The sequence below is a fragment of the Crinia signifera genome, chromosome 4, assembly GCF_055691185.1.
Source record: "Crinia signifera chromosome 4, ASM5569118v1, whole genome shotgun sequence".
Classification (NCBI taxonomy): Eukaryota; Metazoa; Chordata; class Amphibia; order Anura; family Myobatrachidae; genus Crinia; species Crinia signifera.
Window position 1 is genome coordinate 156,192,535 of NC_139220.1, and position 18,524 is coordinate 156,211,058.

Below are 18,524 nucleotides of genomic sequence, written 5' to 3' on the forward strand. Positions count from 1 at the left end.
TGTGGTCATAGCATGCATTATAGCAGGATTAACTAATTGAACATATTTTTGTAAAAGGAAACAAAATGTTAACATAAAAAAAAACTTAAAAAGGGGTTCTGTCTTTAGGCAATGTTATATTGGTTTGTATATGCTATTGTGCTATTCTTAGTGAAAATTTTATTTTCTGTGTCTGACTTCATTCTAGGTTTTTCACCAAGTCCTTCTTGTCTATCGGGCAGGGTTATTTCTTTTTGTTCTCCTTGAAAATGTTACCCTCAAACCCCAGCAGAACAGTTAATGCTGCACCCATGTGCAGTGTAAATGAGGCCGACTGGGGAATAACCCTGTTTGAATCCGCAGATTAAACAGGGTCTGACACAGGTTTGCACCATGTTCAAAATTTTTAGTTGGTCCTGGCTTTTTGGTGCTATAATGGTTCATGGAGGAGAGCATGTAACATTGTAGAACTGAAGTAGATGAGCAGCATGACCAAACCATTCGCTGCGGGGAGAGGAGTGTCGGGGGTGTGCAGGGGGCAGTAGCAGGGGTAAATGAGGCCGACCGGGGAATAATGGGAAAGTGTATGGATCTGAGCAACTTTGACATGGACAGAAACAGCAGGTCATGTGGGCCCGGGGTGTTTCTGGTATCCACTGGTTAGTAAATACCAAAAGTAATCCAAGGAAGGGAAACATGAACCAGTGACATGGTCATGGGCACCGAAGGCTCATTGATGCACATGGGGAGTGAAGGCTAGCCCATCTGATGCGATCCCACAGAAGAGATACTGTAGCACAAATTATTTAAAAAGTTAAAGCTGGCTATGATAGGAGGACACATGTTCATCACAACTTGCTGGGTATGGGGCTATGCAGGCACAGACTAATACCCATACTGACCACTGTTCACCAACAAAAGTGTTAATGGACATGTGAGTGTCAGAACTGGACCATGGAGCAATAGAAAAAAGTGGCCTGTCTGATAAATCACATTTTCTTTTAAATCAAGTGCATGGACTGGTTGCTTTGGGAAAAGATGAGACAAGGTTGCATTATGGGAAGAAGGCAAGTCGGTGGAGGCAATATTCTGCAGGGAAACTTCATATGAATGTTACTGTGATTCCACATGCATATCATATACCTAAACATTGTTGCAGACCAAGTACTCTAACAGTATGCCATGATGGAAGTGATCTCGATCAGCAGGGTAACGGACCAAACATTGTTCAGGAATGGTTTGAGTAGCACATACAGTTCCAGATGCTGAATTGGCCTCCAAATACCCCAGACCTCAATACGATCAGTGGAATGCACTAGAAAAACAAGTCTGTGCCATGGCAGCACCACCTTGAATTTCATATTGGGCCAGATACCAAAGGATATCTTCAGGGGTGGTGTCAATGCCTCAATGTGTCAGAGCTGTTTGGGACCTCTGCAATATAAAGATAGGTGGTTTAGATGTTATAGCTTAATCATATATTATTGCTTTCAGTACCGTAATAAGGTATGAAAGTTACATTTATTTTTTACACCTCTGAAGGGATACGGTCATTTGGTCTACAGCATGATGGTCGACAAGCATTGGGTCGACACTGTTAAGTCGACATGGGACAATGTCGACATGGGTTTAGGTCAACAGGTTATTAGGTCGAGAGTGTCTAGGTCGACAGTCAAAAGGACGACATGGGGTTTTTCACAGTTTTTTGAGCCGACATGTGCTGACAGGTGGTATTTTATGCCCTACCATCCATTAGGGTGTGGTGGGAGAATAAAATAGTGTGCTGAGCGCAGCGAGGTACCGTGCCCGTGAAGTGAGGGAATGCGGTGCGCTTGAAATGGTGTCCATGTCGACTGTGTTGACATTTGGGTAAAAAAAACTAAAAAAAAAACCATGTTGACCTTTTGACTGTCGACCTAGGCACTAACGACCTGATGCTTGTGTCGACCTAATGACCTGTCAACCTAAACCCATGTCGACCTTTTGACTGTCGACCTAGGCACTAACGACCTGATGCTTGTGTCGACCTAATGACCTGTCAACCTAGACCCATGTCGACCTTGTCCCATGTCGACCTTGTTCCATGTCAACATAGAACCATGTCGACCTAACGGTGTCGACCTAATGCTTGTTGACCAACATGCTGTAGACAAAACGATCCCAACCACCTCTGACTACCACAGACCACCGCACTTACTGTATAGTAGTTTTATGTTATATTCTTACAGAAATGCAAATGTTAATAATTCACAAGTTGGTTTAAATCATCTTTCTTTCTTTTTGTTGTCTCTATAGTGGAAATTAATTTGACAGGAGAATATTACCTGAGTGGAGGTGCCTTAGATGCAGCACACAAAGCTAGCAGGATAACATTTCACTGGGGAAAATGCAATTCTACTTCAGATGGCTCGGAGCACAGTTTGGAAGGCCAGAAATTCCCTTTGGAGGTAACTATTGCTGTTTTTACCATTGATTTAGTTAACATTTGCAAAATGTAAATTTCATTGTTATTAAAAATAATTGACCCCTTACCTCAATTTTAGCTATGACATTATGCATAGGAGAAGGGGAGGAGCTTCATCTTTCCACCATTCCTATGAGACTATACATTCTGACACGCAAGTGTATAACAAAGAAACTTTGCTGGACTCTCACCCTGCTGTAGCTTCCTGGAACCATGGGTGTCAGGGGGGTGTTGTATATTAGGTCGACAATGTCTAGGTCAAACTCAAAGATCGATGTGCACAAGGTCGACACTGTAAAAAAGGAGACGTGGAAAAAGGTTGTTATAAGCTTTTCACGTTTTTTGGGGACAGTGTCAACACCTGAGCACATGGGCCCTCTATAATGCAGCACGTTTCCTGGCATGAAATGCTTCGTTACCATGCTTTAGCCACTTTACTGTCCCCATTGGAGTCCGCGTGGATGGTAAAGTGTTATAGTGTTCAAAAAATACTTTCTTGTAACCATGTCAACCGCATGTATGTCGAAAATACGGTGTTAGCCTATTGGCTGTTGACCTAAACATTGTCTTTTAGCCATCCAGATATCAGGTGTCCGCACAGCATGTTTTATTGTGTTCTTCAACAATTACAACCTTCCCCAATGATGGAATTGTAAGACCAATCCCTGAGGAAGCATTATTATTAATTATAGAATACATAATGGGAATAACCTACAGTATAATTTACATTTCTGAAAAATTATTTGACAACACAAGCATTCTACTGATTGTTTGCTGTTTTCCAGATTATTAACTGATAAACTCTAACACAGCGGTCAGGGAACAGGGGTAAATTACCCCAAATTGGGTAAAAATGAAATTCCTGGTGGTAATGGATGATCGCGATGGCGAGACACAGCTGGGCATGCATATCTATTTACATGCCTGGCTGTGTCTCAGTAGTGCGACCATCCATTACCCCCGGGAATTTAATTTAGTTGCATATAGAATCTATATATATATATATATTTTATAAGCATGTCCGGCTGTGTGTGTTACAGTACTGTAGTGTACAAGGACTTGATGCAGTGCAGTGCATCAGATCCTTGTGTATAACACTTCCCTGCGTGATGCCCCAGGCCCCGCCTCCAAGCCCGTTAATTTTTTCAAATTTATTGTTAAAGATAATAATTACATCTCAGTAATGTCAGTTTTAATTATGGCAGTTTTCTTCTTTGCCCAAGGATCCAATGAATGGGAGGAAGAGCATAGGTGGCACTCAGGGAAAGTTACAATGCTACAACTAATTCAGTATTTGTCTGAATACTGGCAATTGTTTCTGTCACAGTGTGTGTGGACAGATTGCATCCTAATGTGCCGTTAGAATGCCACCAAGTCACACCAGTGTAGGGCATAAGATGCCTTATAAATGCTACAAGAACCACACATTAAAAGTTAATAGATGACCTTAGCAGGCACAAGATTGTGCAGTACGCCTATTGCAAACAGGATCTCTGCTGTTATTGTAACATGCTACTTTGTTTACTGTACTATGTATTTATTTATTTACAGTTTCTTATATAGCGCATACATATTCTGCAGCACTTAACAAAGTATAGTTCACGTCAGTCCCTGCCCCAGGGGTGCTTACAATCTTCTGTATATTCCATACCACTTGTACACGCACACACAGACCTTCTAGGGTTAATTTTGTTGGAACCAATTTACCTACCAGTATATTTTGGAATGTGGGAGGAAACCGGAGTACCCAGAGTAAACCCAACGCAAATACAGGGAGAATATACAAACTCCACACAGTTAGGGCCATGGTGGGGACTGAACCCATGACCTCCGCACTGTGAGGCAGTAATGCTAACCATTACACCATCCATGATTGACGTGTTTCATTTCACATATGTTACAGATGCAAATCTTCTGCTTTGATGATAAGAAGTTTGACAGTTTGGATGATGCAATAAAAGGAAATGGAAAACTGAAAGCTTTATCTGTGTTATTTAAGGTAAGGGACACATTCCGTGTTATGAACTGTCAATGTCAATGACTAAACAGTGTCATAATAACATTAATATCTAAATAGCTGACTTCAGGGTTAATGACACCTCCAAGCTCCTAATAATACACAGCTTCACGCTCCTTGTAATACACAGGTCCTTTCAATGCATAAGTATGTTTTCTCCTGATTTATTTGTTTTATTTTTATTTTATTGTGGGAATGGGGGTAATGGTGTTGACTATATATTTGTTCTAGTGTTCTATAATTACTGAATATTTCAAAGTGTCACTGTCACTCAGGCGATACAATTGGTGTCAGAACATGGTTGATGAGATCCCTTGGGAAGTTGTGAGCCAACAAGGAAAGGCGAAATGAGCTGTCATGTGATGCCACACTGTACAGTCCACTGCTCCTGTATCCCAGTGGGCCTCTATATCATCAGTGCTGATAGCAGCCAAATGTACTGCTCCAGCTGTTTTTATACAACTGCTATTCATACATACACTGCTATCAGACTTTATTCAATCCCCTTAGGAGTGTATGTAACATGTTGGATATGCAAATTCCTTGCTGAATGAAAGCCCTGGGTTCTCATTGTCAAACATTGGACAAGTCAGACAGGGGATTGTTACTGTATATCAGAATTTGAGAGAACATGTGGAGTTTTTACAAGCACTTCATACCAAGCACAGCTGCTCTCCAAAGGAACAACATCATGTATAAGTACTGTAGCATGTTCCACATACAATAAATCCACACACTTCAATTAAACCTAGAATTAATGACTTTTTCTTCAATTTCTAAGCTTATTCTGGATGACACGTGTATATGAATGGGGGGGGGGGGGGTGTCCATCAATATAAAGCATGTGATTTCAATGTGTTGTCACCAATATCTGTGACTCCCTGAAAAACAGCATGTACAATAATATTGCTTTATTGCAGATTGGTCAAGAAAACAAGAACTATGATGCAATTATCCATGGAGTTGATACAGTTCATCGGTTTGGTGAGTTTGTATTCCGTTCATGTTTTCCGCACGAGGAAGTAACCCCTTTTGTTTCAGCAATCCTAAATGTTTATGTGTTTGCTACTTCAGTTTTGGCTAAATTCTGATTTATTATAGTGAAAGTTGAGAAACTGTTGTCTATGTACTAAGCCTTGGAGAGAGATACAGTGGAGGGAGATAAAGTACCAGCAAACCAGCTCCTAACAGGGTGTAGGTAGGGTCTTGTACTAAGGGGCAACTTACAGCATTGTGGTGTAAAAGCAACCCCTGCTTCAAGGTATACCGCTGCAAAGCAGGAGCCATCTATCGCAATTGTTTATGATCAACAGTCCTTCCAAGAAGGGTGAACGTTAAGTCACCCCCACGGCAGTGTAGCCAAAAAGCAGGGACTCAACGTCCCAGGTCTCCTGAGCCCCGTCATGTGCAGAAGAAGCAGAGAGGTTTTTTTTTTTTTTTTCATCAAACTTTACTGACACAGGGACAAAGTTACAGAGCTCACTTCCTGTTACTCCCATGAGGAGAAGTTGATACCTGCAGCTACAGGAAGCGATATCAGCACGGCAGGAGACAATAGTCAGTAAGTGACCTCTCATCCTAGTAACACCTAAGACACTGAGCGCTGCCATAGGTGACTATAGCAGTGCTAAGTGACCCAGGTGCTGTGCCATATGGCAACCTTCAATTAACGCTGGCAGGCTGCAGAGTACCCTTTATTACATACTGAGAAGCTGTATGTACTGTGGTTTTCTCTGCCTTTATTGTCTCCCCCCCCCCCTTTCCTCCTTTTAGTACATAGCCCCCTGTGCTTGAAAAATAACATTTAGGGGCTGATTGGTTGGTACTTTATCTCTGTCCACTTTATCCCTCTTCAATGCTTAGTACATAGACCAAACTATCCTGTATTATGTTAAAAGTATATTAAACTCAAATTTGCCTCTCGGCCCTCCACAGAAATCAATGAGAAGTTTACAGACAAAAAAATAAAGCGTGTTTTCCTAACGATAGGGCCTTCCAGCCAGCTGTAGCTTTATTGTTTATTATGTATGCTATTCTTAGAGACCTATTGGAAAATTGGGGGAATAAAAGGTTTGTGGCGCAATAGTTTTTGCACTTTAATAGTTCAAACCAGATGTTTGGCGACTTGGGGGGCGATTCAGATTGTATGTATATATATAAACCAGGAAAAAACACATGTCCACTTTAGCTATGATGTGTCAGCAGTTGGCAGGCTCTTGAGAGACAATTTTTAGTGTAGGACTTGCAGTGAAATGGGGTCCCTTGGCGATGGGCTGCAAGCTTAAATGCATTGATCAATTCATGAACTAAAACCCCATTATTTATTTGATTAATTATATACTAAGGTGAGTTAGTTCATTATGGAGAGTGTTGAGTCCCTGTATTTGTATTTATTAGAGCATGTGGTCACAGGCCACTTCACCCTAACCTGGGAATGGCGAGTGCTGCTTGCACCCCATTCGCAGGGATGGCGAGTGTTGTGGTACTCTGTATGTGTATATATATATAGAGAGAGAACAAAAAAGAGGGCACTCACCAATCGCTGAATAAATGTGAAGAGAAACGATTTATTGTTGCTTACATGTCAGGGCTAACGTTTCGGTCTCAACAAAGACCTTTGTCAAAGCCAAGCAGTATCAAGAACACCATGAACACCCTTGTTCATGGTGGAAGGACCTGTTCTTGATACTGCTTGGCTTTGACAAAGGTCTTTGTTGAGACCGAAACGTTAGCCCTGTCATGTAAGCAACAATAAATCGTTTCTCTTCACATTTATTCAGCGATTGGTGAGTGCCCTCTTTTTTGTTCTCTGTTAATTGGATATTTTATCCTTGGAGTGAGCACCACCGTGGTGACTCGTTTGTGATAGGTGAGGAATTTCCTGGAGTTTATATATATATATATATATTATTTTGCAACTTATATCAAAATCACTGGAAATTCAACATGGGCGTGCAAAAAACATGACTTAGGAATAAACAAAGTCACAGGCTGCATTCACCATGTGGTCCCTGCCACTGACTGTGCAGCCACTGAAATACTATCATTTTATATTTCTATGGTTACCTAGTGTCTTTCAGTTCTAAAAGCTAGAACTTTACACATACCTATGATTGGTGTTTGGCTGCCACTCTGTATCCTAAAACCAACCTAGTAGGTTCTACTAACAGGACTGAAGGACACACTGATCGCATGCATATTGGCTTTTATTAATAGCATAAGCATGAATATTTATGCAGCAGACCTCTATCCCGATAAGATCCCATTTCTCATGTTGGGCCTAATTCAGCATGGATCGCTAATCAGAGAATTTGCCATGGACTGCGAGCAGAAAGACACCCAGACCAAACCATTAAACAGTTTTTTTAAATTTGCATATAGCCATCGATAGGACTGCCTTGCGCATGCGCGCTATGATCCGTACGCATGTGCAATCAATTATGACCTGGCCTGCAAATTCACAGCCGTGCGATCAGGTCTGAATAACCCCAAAAGAACACAGACTGATGAAAGCTAACATACTGTACACTTACATTATTTTGCCTGATTTTATGTGAAAAGCCCTTGCAGATCACATATCACATGTCCAAATGTAGAAATAATTCATCTAGACCACAGTCTTTGGAAAGGTTAACATATAAAACTGTTTGATCTCTCTTGTACAGGAAAAAAGGCTGAATTAGAGCCTTTTGTTTTGTTGGATCTTCTGCCAAGCTACAGAGACAAATTTTATACATACAATGGCTCTCTATCAACTCCTCCATGCTCAGAGACCGTAGAATGGATTGTATTTAAGGACACAGTAACTATATCTGAGAGCCAGGTAAAAAAAGAATTGTTCATCTATGGAACAAAATAAAAAATTAGAATGGAATTACAGCATTTCAGCATTACTTGTTGTGAAGAACCATGTACTGTCATGACGTCAGTGTTGGGGCATTGGGAATTTGAGTCCCCACCATGGCATGCTAAGCATTTTGTGTTTTATTATATATATATATATAAATCTATGCCAATACGCATTGTTTGATTTAACCTCCTGGCACGGTAAGCTCTCATCAGAGGGGTTCCTGGCACGGTAAGCGCCACCCCCACCACAGAATATGCTCCCAAGCTTCATTCCCGGCAATGGACGCACGAGCGTGGGAGACTCTTGTGCGCTAGCCACCAGATCCAGTGCAATGATGGCCCTATGTGTATATAGGTCAACATTGACAAAAGGTTGACATACACTAGGTCAATATGGACAAAAGGTCAACATTCACTAGGTCGACAGTGACAAAAGATTGACACATGAAAAGGATGTGACTTTGTCAGGACTTTCTTTGTGTCAATGTTGACATCTGAGCACGTGGACCCCCAATTAGTTTAGAGCAGGGGTGGCCAACTTCAGTCCTTGAGAGCTAATAACAGTTCATGTTTTCTAGATCACCTAGCTGCTGCTCATTAGTGACTGACACATTATAAATGATCCACAGGTGGAGCTAATTACTTCACTTGTGATTCTGTGAGGAGATCTGGAAAACAATAACTGTTGGTAGCTCTCGAGGCCTGGAGTTGGCTACCCCTGGTGTAGAGCAAATGCTCATGTGAGTTGATTTGATAGACATGCTCCGGCCAGGTGCCTCGCTCTGCTACTGCAGCACTTGGCATATTTACTGTTCCCAGTTGGAGGCCACGTGGATGGTAAAGTATGAAAAGTCCAAAGAAATTGGAAACTCATGTCAACCTTTCCAAGTGTCCACCAGTGTCATGTTGAAATGTTGCTCATGTCAACCTTTTGTAAATGTCGATTTATTGTGCATATTGACCTTTTGGTGTCAACCTAATGACTGAATGACTGTCTACATAGACATTGTCTGTGAACCATCCGTATACCATGATCTTGAATGACCTGCGTGTACAGAGAGAAGTGAAGTGATCCTTCTTGAGATATAACAACACAGCCTGTCACCCAGGGCCGGATTTGTGCCTAGGCCCGTGAGGCACCGGCCTCAGGGCGGCACCAATTAAGGGCGGCAGGCAGGCTGACATTCTGTTAAATAGCAGCATGGCACAGCGGGTGGGCAGCGGCGAGTGACGAGCACCGCAGACATGAATTATCATGTGTAGGCGGCAGCGCCACTCGTCACCCGCCACTGCCCACCCGCTGTGCCATGCAAAATACATCACCGCTTAGTGGCTGGGTCCGACGGTCCCCCTGCGCGTCCGGAAATGGCTCAGACTCACTTCTGCCGGCGCCCGCCCACTGGCTACTCTACACACACACACACAGTCTATTGGCAGCTTTGTATCCAGCAGCTGAGCGGTGCGCAGATTCTTCCTGCGCTCAGTCAGTCACAGTGGCCCTTATTCTGATCGGTGCGGATTTTACCGCATGCGGACGTCCCGCCGATGTTGATTGTCTGCGCATGTGCAGAGATCACTCTGTGCATGTGCAGGCGATTTCGCCGCACGTATTCTTTATACGCCGCACAGGGGGCGTAGAGGGGCGTGAGGGGCTACTTAGCCTCATTACCCTATGCATACGCCCCGCGTTTCATGGGCGTTCCCATGCAAACGCGGGGCGTATGCATGGTAATGAGGCCGTGACGCGTGTGTAGGGGGCGGGCATCTGACATCGCCGGATGTCAGCTGCCCGCCCCCATACATGATTTCACACGGACAAGTATCCGTGTGGTCTTGTGTGGTGGGACCTGGTGGAGCGTGCGGCCCTGCATTCGATGTTCGGCGACCATCGAATGCAGGGGCTGCTCCCAAGACGGAGGAGGCGTATCCCCGTCCAATTTCATGCGGATCGCCACATATCCGCGTACGGACGGAGGTGGCGATCTGTATGGAAGGCGGGGATTCGCCTGCACGGACATGACCGCATATTTCTGATCGGGCCGCACCGATCAGAATAAGGCCCAGTGTGAGAGAGACTGATGGAGACACTGTGCTGCTAATCACTGTACTAATAAGTGCCTCCCTCCCTCCGGATCCTCCGTACAGTGAGCAGTCCAGAGTGCTTAAAAAAATATTGAGGTGGGCTAAATAGGGAGGGGGGGGGGGGACAAACATGTTGTGCCTAGGGGCGACCTGACCCCTAAATTCGCCCCTGCTGTCACCCTTACATCAGAATCCCTTACATTGATCTCTCTCGCTCTCTCTCTCTCTGTATGTATGTATGTATGTATGTATGTATGTATATATATATATATATATATATATATATATATATATATCTATATGGTACTCTTTACTTAGATGGGCGCCCGTCGTGGTGATCGCGGGTACATTTATGTCTGCCCGCGACGCGACCGACGCGATGCCCGCGATTTCCCATTGAAACCCATGTTAAACATGGAAATCGCGTCGGTCGCGTCGCGGCTGGCCATAAATGTAGGCGCGATGCCCGCGACGCGATGCTCCCGATTTGCCATAGGAATCAATGTTAAAAGGCCCGATGGACACGATTTTACTGTTCAATGCCTCAATGGACCCGATTTGGCCATAGGAATCAATGTTAAATGGGCCACAGAGCCCAAATAGGCACAATTAACCCTTAAAATGTCCCCCCAAATTTTTAACGCCACCCCACGATCCACGCCAACCCGAAGCGTGGCGAGCGCAGCGAGCCCGCGAGGGGCGGCGGTACGCGTCCTCCGACCTTTTCATGCCCTACTATCCACTAGGGCGTGGAGTGAGAATAGAATAGTGTGGCGAGCGCAGCGAGCCACCGAGCCCGAAGCGTGGCGAGCGGACGCGGATACCTTCACAGTTATACGCGTCCCCTCGCGGGCTTCACAGGTGTTGGTGGCGACGCGGACACCTGTGAAGCCCGCGAGGGGACGCGTTTACCTGTGAAGGTATCCGCGGGGCTCGCTGCGCTCGCCACGCTTCGGGCTCGGTGGCTCGCTGCGCTCGCCACACTATTCTATTCTCACTCCACGCCCTAGTGGATAGTAGGGCATGAAAAGGTCGGAGGACGCGTACCGCTGCCCCTCGCGGGCTCGCTGCGCTCGCCACGCTTCGGGTTGGCGTGGATCGTGGGGTGGCGTTAAAAATTTGGGGGGACATTTTAAGGGTTAATTGTGCCTATTTGGGCTCTGTGGCCCATTTAACATTGATTCCTATGGCCAAATCGCGGGCATTGAGGCATTTTACATGAAAATCGCGCTCAATCAGCCTTTTTAACATTGTTCCCTATGGGAAAATCGCGGTCATCGCGGGTAGCAGACTTTTATGTACCCGCGATTTACCCGCGATGACCGCGATTTTTACCCCCGACGCCCGCGATTTCAATCGCGGGCGCCCATCTAGGTAAAGAGTACCATATATATATATAGTAGTATGTCGATGGTCTGGCACTAGAATGTGGAGCAGCACTCCTGGGTCCAGTTTATATATATATCTGTATACTCCTCACTTCTGAGGGGAAGTACTGCCAGTGACCAGGAGCAGCCACTCGACGGGCCAAATTACTCCTTAACAGAAACTGAAAGCAAGATGATCTATTTCCAACTTGCTGTATATGGAGAGAGGGAGCTGTAAAGACAGAGATTGAAGCCGTCATTTTTACAGGCTTTTACTTAGTAATAATATAATCTGTTTAGTTCAACTATATTACTCTTGTGTTTAATGTATTTTGAATTCTTTTCTGGCAGCTGGAATATTTCTGTGAAATTCTTACGATGCAGCAGTCTGGTTACGTTATGGTGATGGATTATTTGCAGAACAACTTCAGGCAGCAGCAGAACAAGTTCTCTGGACAAGTGTATTCATCCTATACTGGTACAGAGGAAATACATGAAACAGGTGCTTATGTGTCTTGTCTAAAATCCTTATTGATAATGCCAATCTGTGTCATTTTCCTTATGTTTTGCCTGGGAGTCTCAGAATTCCAATAGACTCAATCTCTTCAAGGTTACAGGAGTCTCACTTCACTATTTATTGCTACAGTCAGCTAAGAGTCCTGCACTTTTGAATTATTTAGCTGCTGTCACTAAATAACTTCCAGTTAGGGGCAAGACTTCATGGGGAATGGCTGTGGCCACATAACCATACCAGTTCATATTACACCATACAATAGTTTCCGTTATTCACATTACACCCCACAGTAGTGCCTCAATTGAGAGCAAATGGTGGCCACACCCCGGACATTTTATACCTGGAAGAGAACCTAAGCCAAATATATGTGGAGTTCAGCTGTGTCAGGCAGCCCTGCTTCACTAAAAGTGTACCCATTGTGGTGTCAATTACACATTATGCCACACACTGTAGTGCTCCTTGCACATTATTCCACACATCAGAATGCCCATTAGACATAATGCCACACATTGTAATGCCCGTTATACATAATGCCACACATCATAATGCCTTTTACACATTATGCATACACCGTAATTAGGGTGGCCAATCCCGGGATCGGGATCGGCGGGATCCCGGGATTTGGCCCCTAAAACGCCGGGATTTCAGTCCCGGGATTTCGGGATTAGACTGCGCAGTCTAATGCCGGCAGCGTCTGAGCAAGTGCTCAGACGCTGCCCGGCTACTCCCGTCCCGGCGTTGTGGCTCTGCGCAGCGTGACGAGGCCAGAGGTCACGCTGCGCAGGCCAAGAAGCTGCGCAGTCCTGTCCTGTCATCGCCCGGCCGCCTGCCCGGCCGCCCGCACACCTCCCTGCCCGGCTCCGGAACTGAAGTGGCCGGCTCCCGCCCGGCTCCAGCAATGGACCGCCCACCCTCCCAGCTTCACCGAACACCCGCCCGGCCGCACTGCACATGTAAGTAAATATGCGGGCGGGTTTTTTTAAATTAGGGAAGCCAATCCCGGGATCCCGGGAATCCCGGGATTGGGCATTTTTCAATCCCGAATTCCGGGATTGAAAAAATGCTCTGGGATTGGCTTCCCTAACCGTAATGCCCGCCAGAATGCCATACACTGTAATGCCCCTCACACATAATGCCACACATCATAATGCTTGTTACACATAAGGCCACACACCATAGTGCTCGTTTCACATTATACCTCACACCGTAATGGCCATTACACATAATGCCAAGCAGTAATGCCCATTCCACATGATGACACACACCGTAATGCCATTTACACATGTGACACACACTGTAATGCCCTCTTCTACCCCCTGAGGGTTTGGCGGTCAGTCTGGAGGATGAGGCCACTAGAGGGGTGTGTTGGTAGACACCCGCTACAATCTGTGTTGGGGCCCTCAGAAGATTGGGTGTCCCTTCCCTCTGTAGCCTTGCTTGGCATGGTCCCGCACCTTGCCCTTAAACTGCTCCTCATACTCCAGCAGGGTACCAGCGGTGGCACTCAGGCTTGATGTGTTCCTATATGTTCATGGGGGAGAGGGGGGGTGCTGTGCCGGCATCCAGCACCCCCCTGTGGCTCCTGCTTGAAGTGGGGATGCCCCTAGCCTAGCAGCAGGTAGCTGATGTTTGTGGAGTGCTACCAGTAGCAGCCATATCTGGCTTCGGCTAGGTTAGTGTAGACGACAGGACCCCCTTACATAATGCCGCCACACACCACGTACAGGGCAGTGGTGGGTGGCTGTAGAGCTGTGCTGCCAGATGGTACGCCCACAGTGCAAGTGCGCTGTAGGCAAGGCACCACTGGCACAGAGGTAGTTACGGCTCTGGTGATTGGCTTGTAATCGCAAATGGTATATATTACAATGTTTTGAAGAGACTTTTTTACATGCTGCTTTCGTCCTTTCTTGGTTCTAATCATACATTATTTATGAGTCTTTCAGAACCATAATCCTAGATAAAGAGATTAAATGGTTTTATATAGAAAGTTATACACCACAATGCAGTAATCTGCTTTTTAGATTAAACAGGAGAAAGTTGTGTTTGTAGCAGATCATGACATTGGCTTCTATTATATTTTAATAATTGGAAATATCACTTACACTATTTTATCAGTCAATTGATTTGCTTTTGTATTTTTTATGCTATTCTATTTTAAAAATCCTATTCAGACTTTATAATTATTATTATAAACCTTTTTTATATGCTGTTAGCATATTAAATAGTACTATATGTTAAGGTGATCTTCATACTTAGGGGTAGATTTATTAAGCTCGATGAAGTGATAAAGTGTCTGTTTTTTATCACCGGCCAATCAGCTCCTAACTGTGAACTTACAGGCTTGGTTTGAAAAATGACAGGTAGGAGCTGATTGGCCGGTGATGAAAACCAGACACTTTATCATACCCCTGAGTATGCATGATAAAAAGCACTTTTACATGGGTGTACTCATTCATGGCGTGATTAGGAGTTTTGGATCCCCTAGGATAACACAGTTAGCCTAGTGTCCCCTCTGATGCTGCTAAACACCGCTCTGAGGGCGGGATGTTCTAACATCCGCCACCCTACATCACCCTCCTCCACTGGGTACCGCATTCTTAATAATCTTATATGCTCTAAAATATGCGATTATTAATGCAAAGGACAATGAGCAGCCAAGAGCTGTACTTGCAGTGTACTTTGCGATGCAGTGGCCGCGGGGCATGCTGGGAGGGATTCGTGATGGATCCCTCATGCAATGCTGCGGTAAGAAGCTAAAAGATGGCGTTTCCCTCCGCATCGCTGACCTGCTCAGTAGACATGACCTAAAGAGGTCTTTCTGGTCTGCAGCTTTGTGAGACAACTAAATGCCACCCGCTGCCAGTATGAAGGTCTGCTAGCCGCCCACACACAGAATGCATCCGCATGCATGCGAATTACTGTTTTGCATAGACATCCATTCACATCCGTACTGCCCTCATTGTATGTTCCTGTACATTCCTGAGCTAAGGAGACAGGGCTTGTCTGATTTGGGCCCGATTTCCCCTGATTCCGACAGATTGGACAGAGATTGGATGTGTCTGATATCTGATCCGATGCGTGGTTCCATCTGCATTGGATCGGACCCTTAGATCATACGTGCTGCATGCATAATCTCTGTGTCGGACCCCTTCCTGCCAACAGCGATCTGGGATTGCATGCGACACATCACATGCAGAAGGGCCACATATAATGTATCACATGGGATTCTGCCACCCGGGTTGGTTCCCAGGCTGGAATTTGTAAGGCTGGGGATTGTATCGGACTTCTCCCAAGGTGAGAAGTCACATAGAGTTTGGGCACCTTAAGAGTAGATATGGTTTTCAAAAACCAAAGTAAGATGATGAGTTAGAACTAAAAACAAAGGGGTCTGTACACATCTCTACTACTGTATGTAAATGGTATCTGTAATAACTGATGCATGGAATTCTGAAGTCTATATGAGCCTAGTCAGTACTTGTGTACTATTACGGCGCCCATCGCATCGCAGACCATATCACATGCGATGCGATGCGACGCGATATCGGCCGATGTTCTACAGTGGCATACAATTTAAAAATTGTATGCCATTGTATATGGCATACAATGCCATACAATGTGATGGGATGTGATTATAAATTGTATAAGCACCCTAATGGGTGCTTACAATGCTTAAATGCACCCCCACGCCCTCCCCCCAAGTATAAACGTGAACCCAAAGCGTGGCGAGTGCAGCGAGCCCGCGAGGGGCGGCGGTACGCGTCCTACGACCTTTTCATACCCCCACTATCCACGTCGGCGTGGAGTTGATTTTATAAAGTGTGGCGAGCGCAGTGAGCCACCGAGCCCGAAGCGTGGTGAGGGAACGCGTATACCTTCACAGGTATCCGCGTCCCCTCGTGGGCTTCACAGGTATCCGCGTCCCCTCGCGGGGCTCGCTGCACTTGCCACCCTTCAGGCTCGGTGGCTCGCTGCGCTCGCCACACTTTATAAAATCGACTCCACGCCGACGTGGATAGTGGGGGTATGAAAAGGTCGTAGGATGCGTACCGCCGCCCCTTGCGGGCTCGCTGCGCTCGACAAGCTTCACGTTTATACTTGGGGGGTGGCGTGGGGGTGCATTTAAGCATTGTAAGCACCCATTAGGGTGCTTAAAAGCACCCATTGCTTATACAATTTAATATCGTATATGGGTCAAAATCGCATCGCATGCCATCGGGTGTATGGCATGCGATGCGATAAAAAATAGGGCGACTAATTATCGTGGGAGCCGTGCTAGTACACAAGTACCGCCTAGTCTGCTAGTACAGTATATAATATTAATATACCAATGAGACAACAAGCATCAAAAGCATAAACAAAACCACCTAAATAATATTTTCTTCTATGAGTAATGTTATACCATAGTGGGGTAAGCATTGCAGTGTGTTAATCAAAACAAGTATCAGTATAACCAAATTAAATTTTTTTATATGTTCCACAAAATGCGTTAAGCCTACAAAACGAGCATTATAACATAGAAAATGTCATGCTCAGTAGACACGACTGAGAAAGCACAAAGCATCAATTGCAGATGCAAATACATTAATCATGAGGTGTAAATTTAAACAGCACTACTGCAAATGACACTATTCAGAGGTGGGTGTACTGCAGATGTCGGATATAATAGAGATTTATTTGGTTATCTGAAATGTATTGGACCAATCGGGGGCTCATAGATATTAAACATGTTTAAAAATCTTGGTGGGGATCAGGGAATTTGGCATGCTTGATTTTCCGTAACCCCTGATGGATCGACAATCATCACTGACCGCCAGTAGGCATATGTGGACAGCTGAATGACAGTATCGGGATTGGGGAATCGTGCCCTTAGATGTATGGGGGATTAATTCACACATGCGTCTAGATTGTATCTCTGCAAAGTCACAGTTGTCATTCAGATGTACGTAGGGAGAAGTTTATTGAAAATGTAGGGGGTGTTCCTGAGTGGTGACAGGGAGGCGTCTTAGTGCCTGGAGATTGTCCATCTTATGGGAGTGCCACAGGCATGTCGGTAAAAGTGGCTGCATACAGTGGCGGATTCGGGGGGGGGCACCCAGGCACGTGCCCCCCCCCCTATCATTTCATTCATTAGCTGAGGACCAGGGCTTTCCAATGAGCCCAGCCCCTTGTCTCTAACCCCCCAGGAACCAGAGATATCGCCTGGCAAAGCTGTAATGTTTTTTCCCCATAGGATAATATGGGACCCGTCAATTCCTACCCGTCAATCGCTGGGCCTTCAATATGATACCAGGCTGGTCCATATCGGTCATTTGGTTCCAGAGATATTGCGTGTAAACCAAATTTTTTTATTTTTGAAATGTAATTTCATGGCTGTTCATGTTCTTTGAGGGCAGATTACTCTGTGACCAAATGTTCCAGTTTCACTGGACCAAAATCATTCAAAGCCCACTCAAAAGTTCTTCAATATGATACTTGTCTCATGTAATACCCCTTTAAGGCAGAAAAAAAGACCCGGGAATTTCCCTGCTCTTGCCGTGTCGACCCGGGTTTTTCTTCTGTCTGAAACACGTCTAAAGTTCCGGAACTTCGACCCAGGTATTTACCTGAGTTTTTCCCGTGTCAGACACGTGTTTGCGGCTGTGTGAAAGGGTCCGACCCGTGTTTTTCTCCCGACTATTGAAAAATCATGCAGATTGGCTGTGCAGCATGGCGCTGCGTGATTGGCTGATCTTTACAGCTTCCCTGATTGGCTGAGCGGGAGTGGCAGTGGCGTGCAGCGCAGCACTAAATGGCCATGGCACATTGGAAAAAGAACAAAGGGAAAAACTATGAATGGGGGAGGGTTCCAAAAGGAGTCCACCCCTGTTCACAGATCCTGGCGCTAAATGAACTATAAAGGTAGTTCTATATATATTTGGTGGAATACCAATAATTTGTTTTAATTTTTAGATTGCCAACTGCAGCAGATGCAGATGAGACTGCTACGTCTCACAGAAGTACAGAAAGGGGGTTTTTGCACTTGCGCTGCTGGGTCTAATGGGATAACCTGTGAACCATGCTGAACAAAAAAGTATCCAGACACATTTGAAGTTTCAGTATTAAATTTTATAAAGAATACACAATAAAAAATGAATTACATACAATTTAGACAACAGTTTAGTCTAAAAACAAGTATGATACAATATAAAAACAGGTAAGCAATTAAATTGATAATATTTGAGTATCTCACTCCAATGAGGTCGCAAGCTGAAA

At 45.0% G+C, this 18,524-nt stretch overlaps 1 protein-coding gene across 6 annotated transcripts in view; it reads left to right on the forward strand.

Annotated features, from left to right (window-relative positions):
- PTPRZ1 (protein tyrosine phosphatase receptor type Z1) overlaps window positions 1-18,524 on the forward strand; it is a 186,886-nt gene that overhangs the window by 79,973 nt on the left and 88,389 nt on the right. For all 6 annotated transcript variants that reach the window (XM_083182827.1, XM_083182828.1, XM_083182829.1 and 3 more), the window contains exons 4-8: window positions 2,275-2,426; window positions 4,347-4,442; window positions 5,381-5,444; window positions 8,126-8,283; window positions 12,110-12,260. In XM_083182827.1, the coding sequence (XP_083038953.1) occupies window positions 2,275-2,426; window positions 4,347-4,442; window positions 5,381-5,444; window positions 8,126-8,283; window positions 12,110-12,260 (621 nt within the window). The remainder of the gene's footprint in view (window positions 1-2,274; window positions 2,427-4,346; window positions 4,443-5,380; window positions 5,445-8,125; window positions 8,284-12,109; window positions 12,261-18,524) is intronic.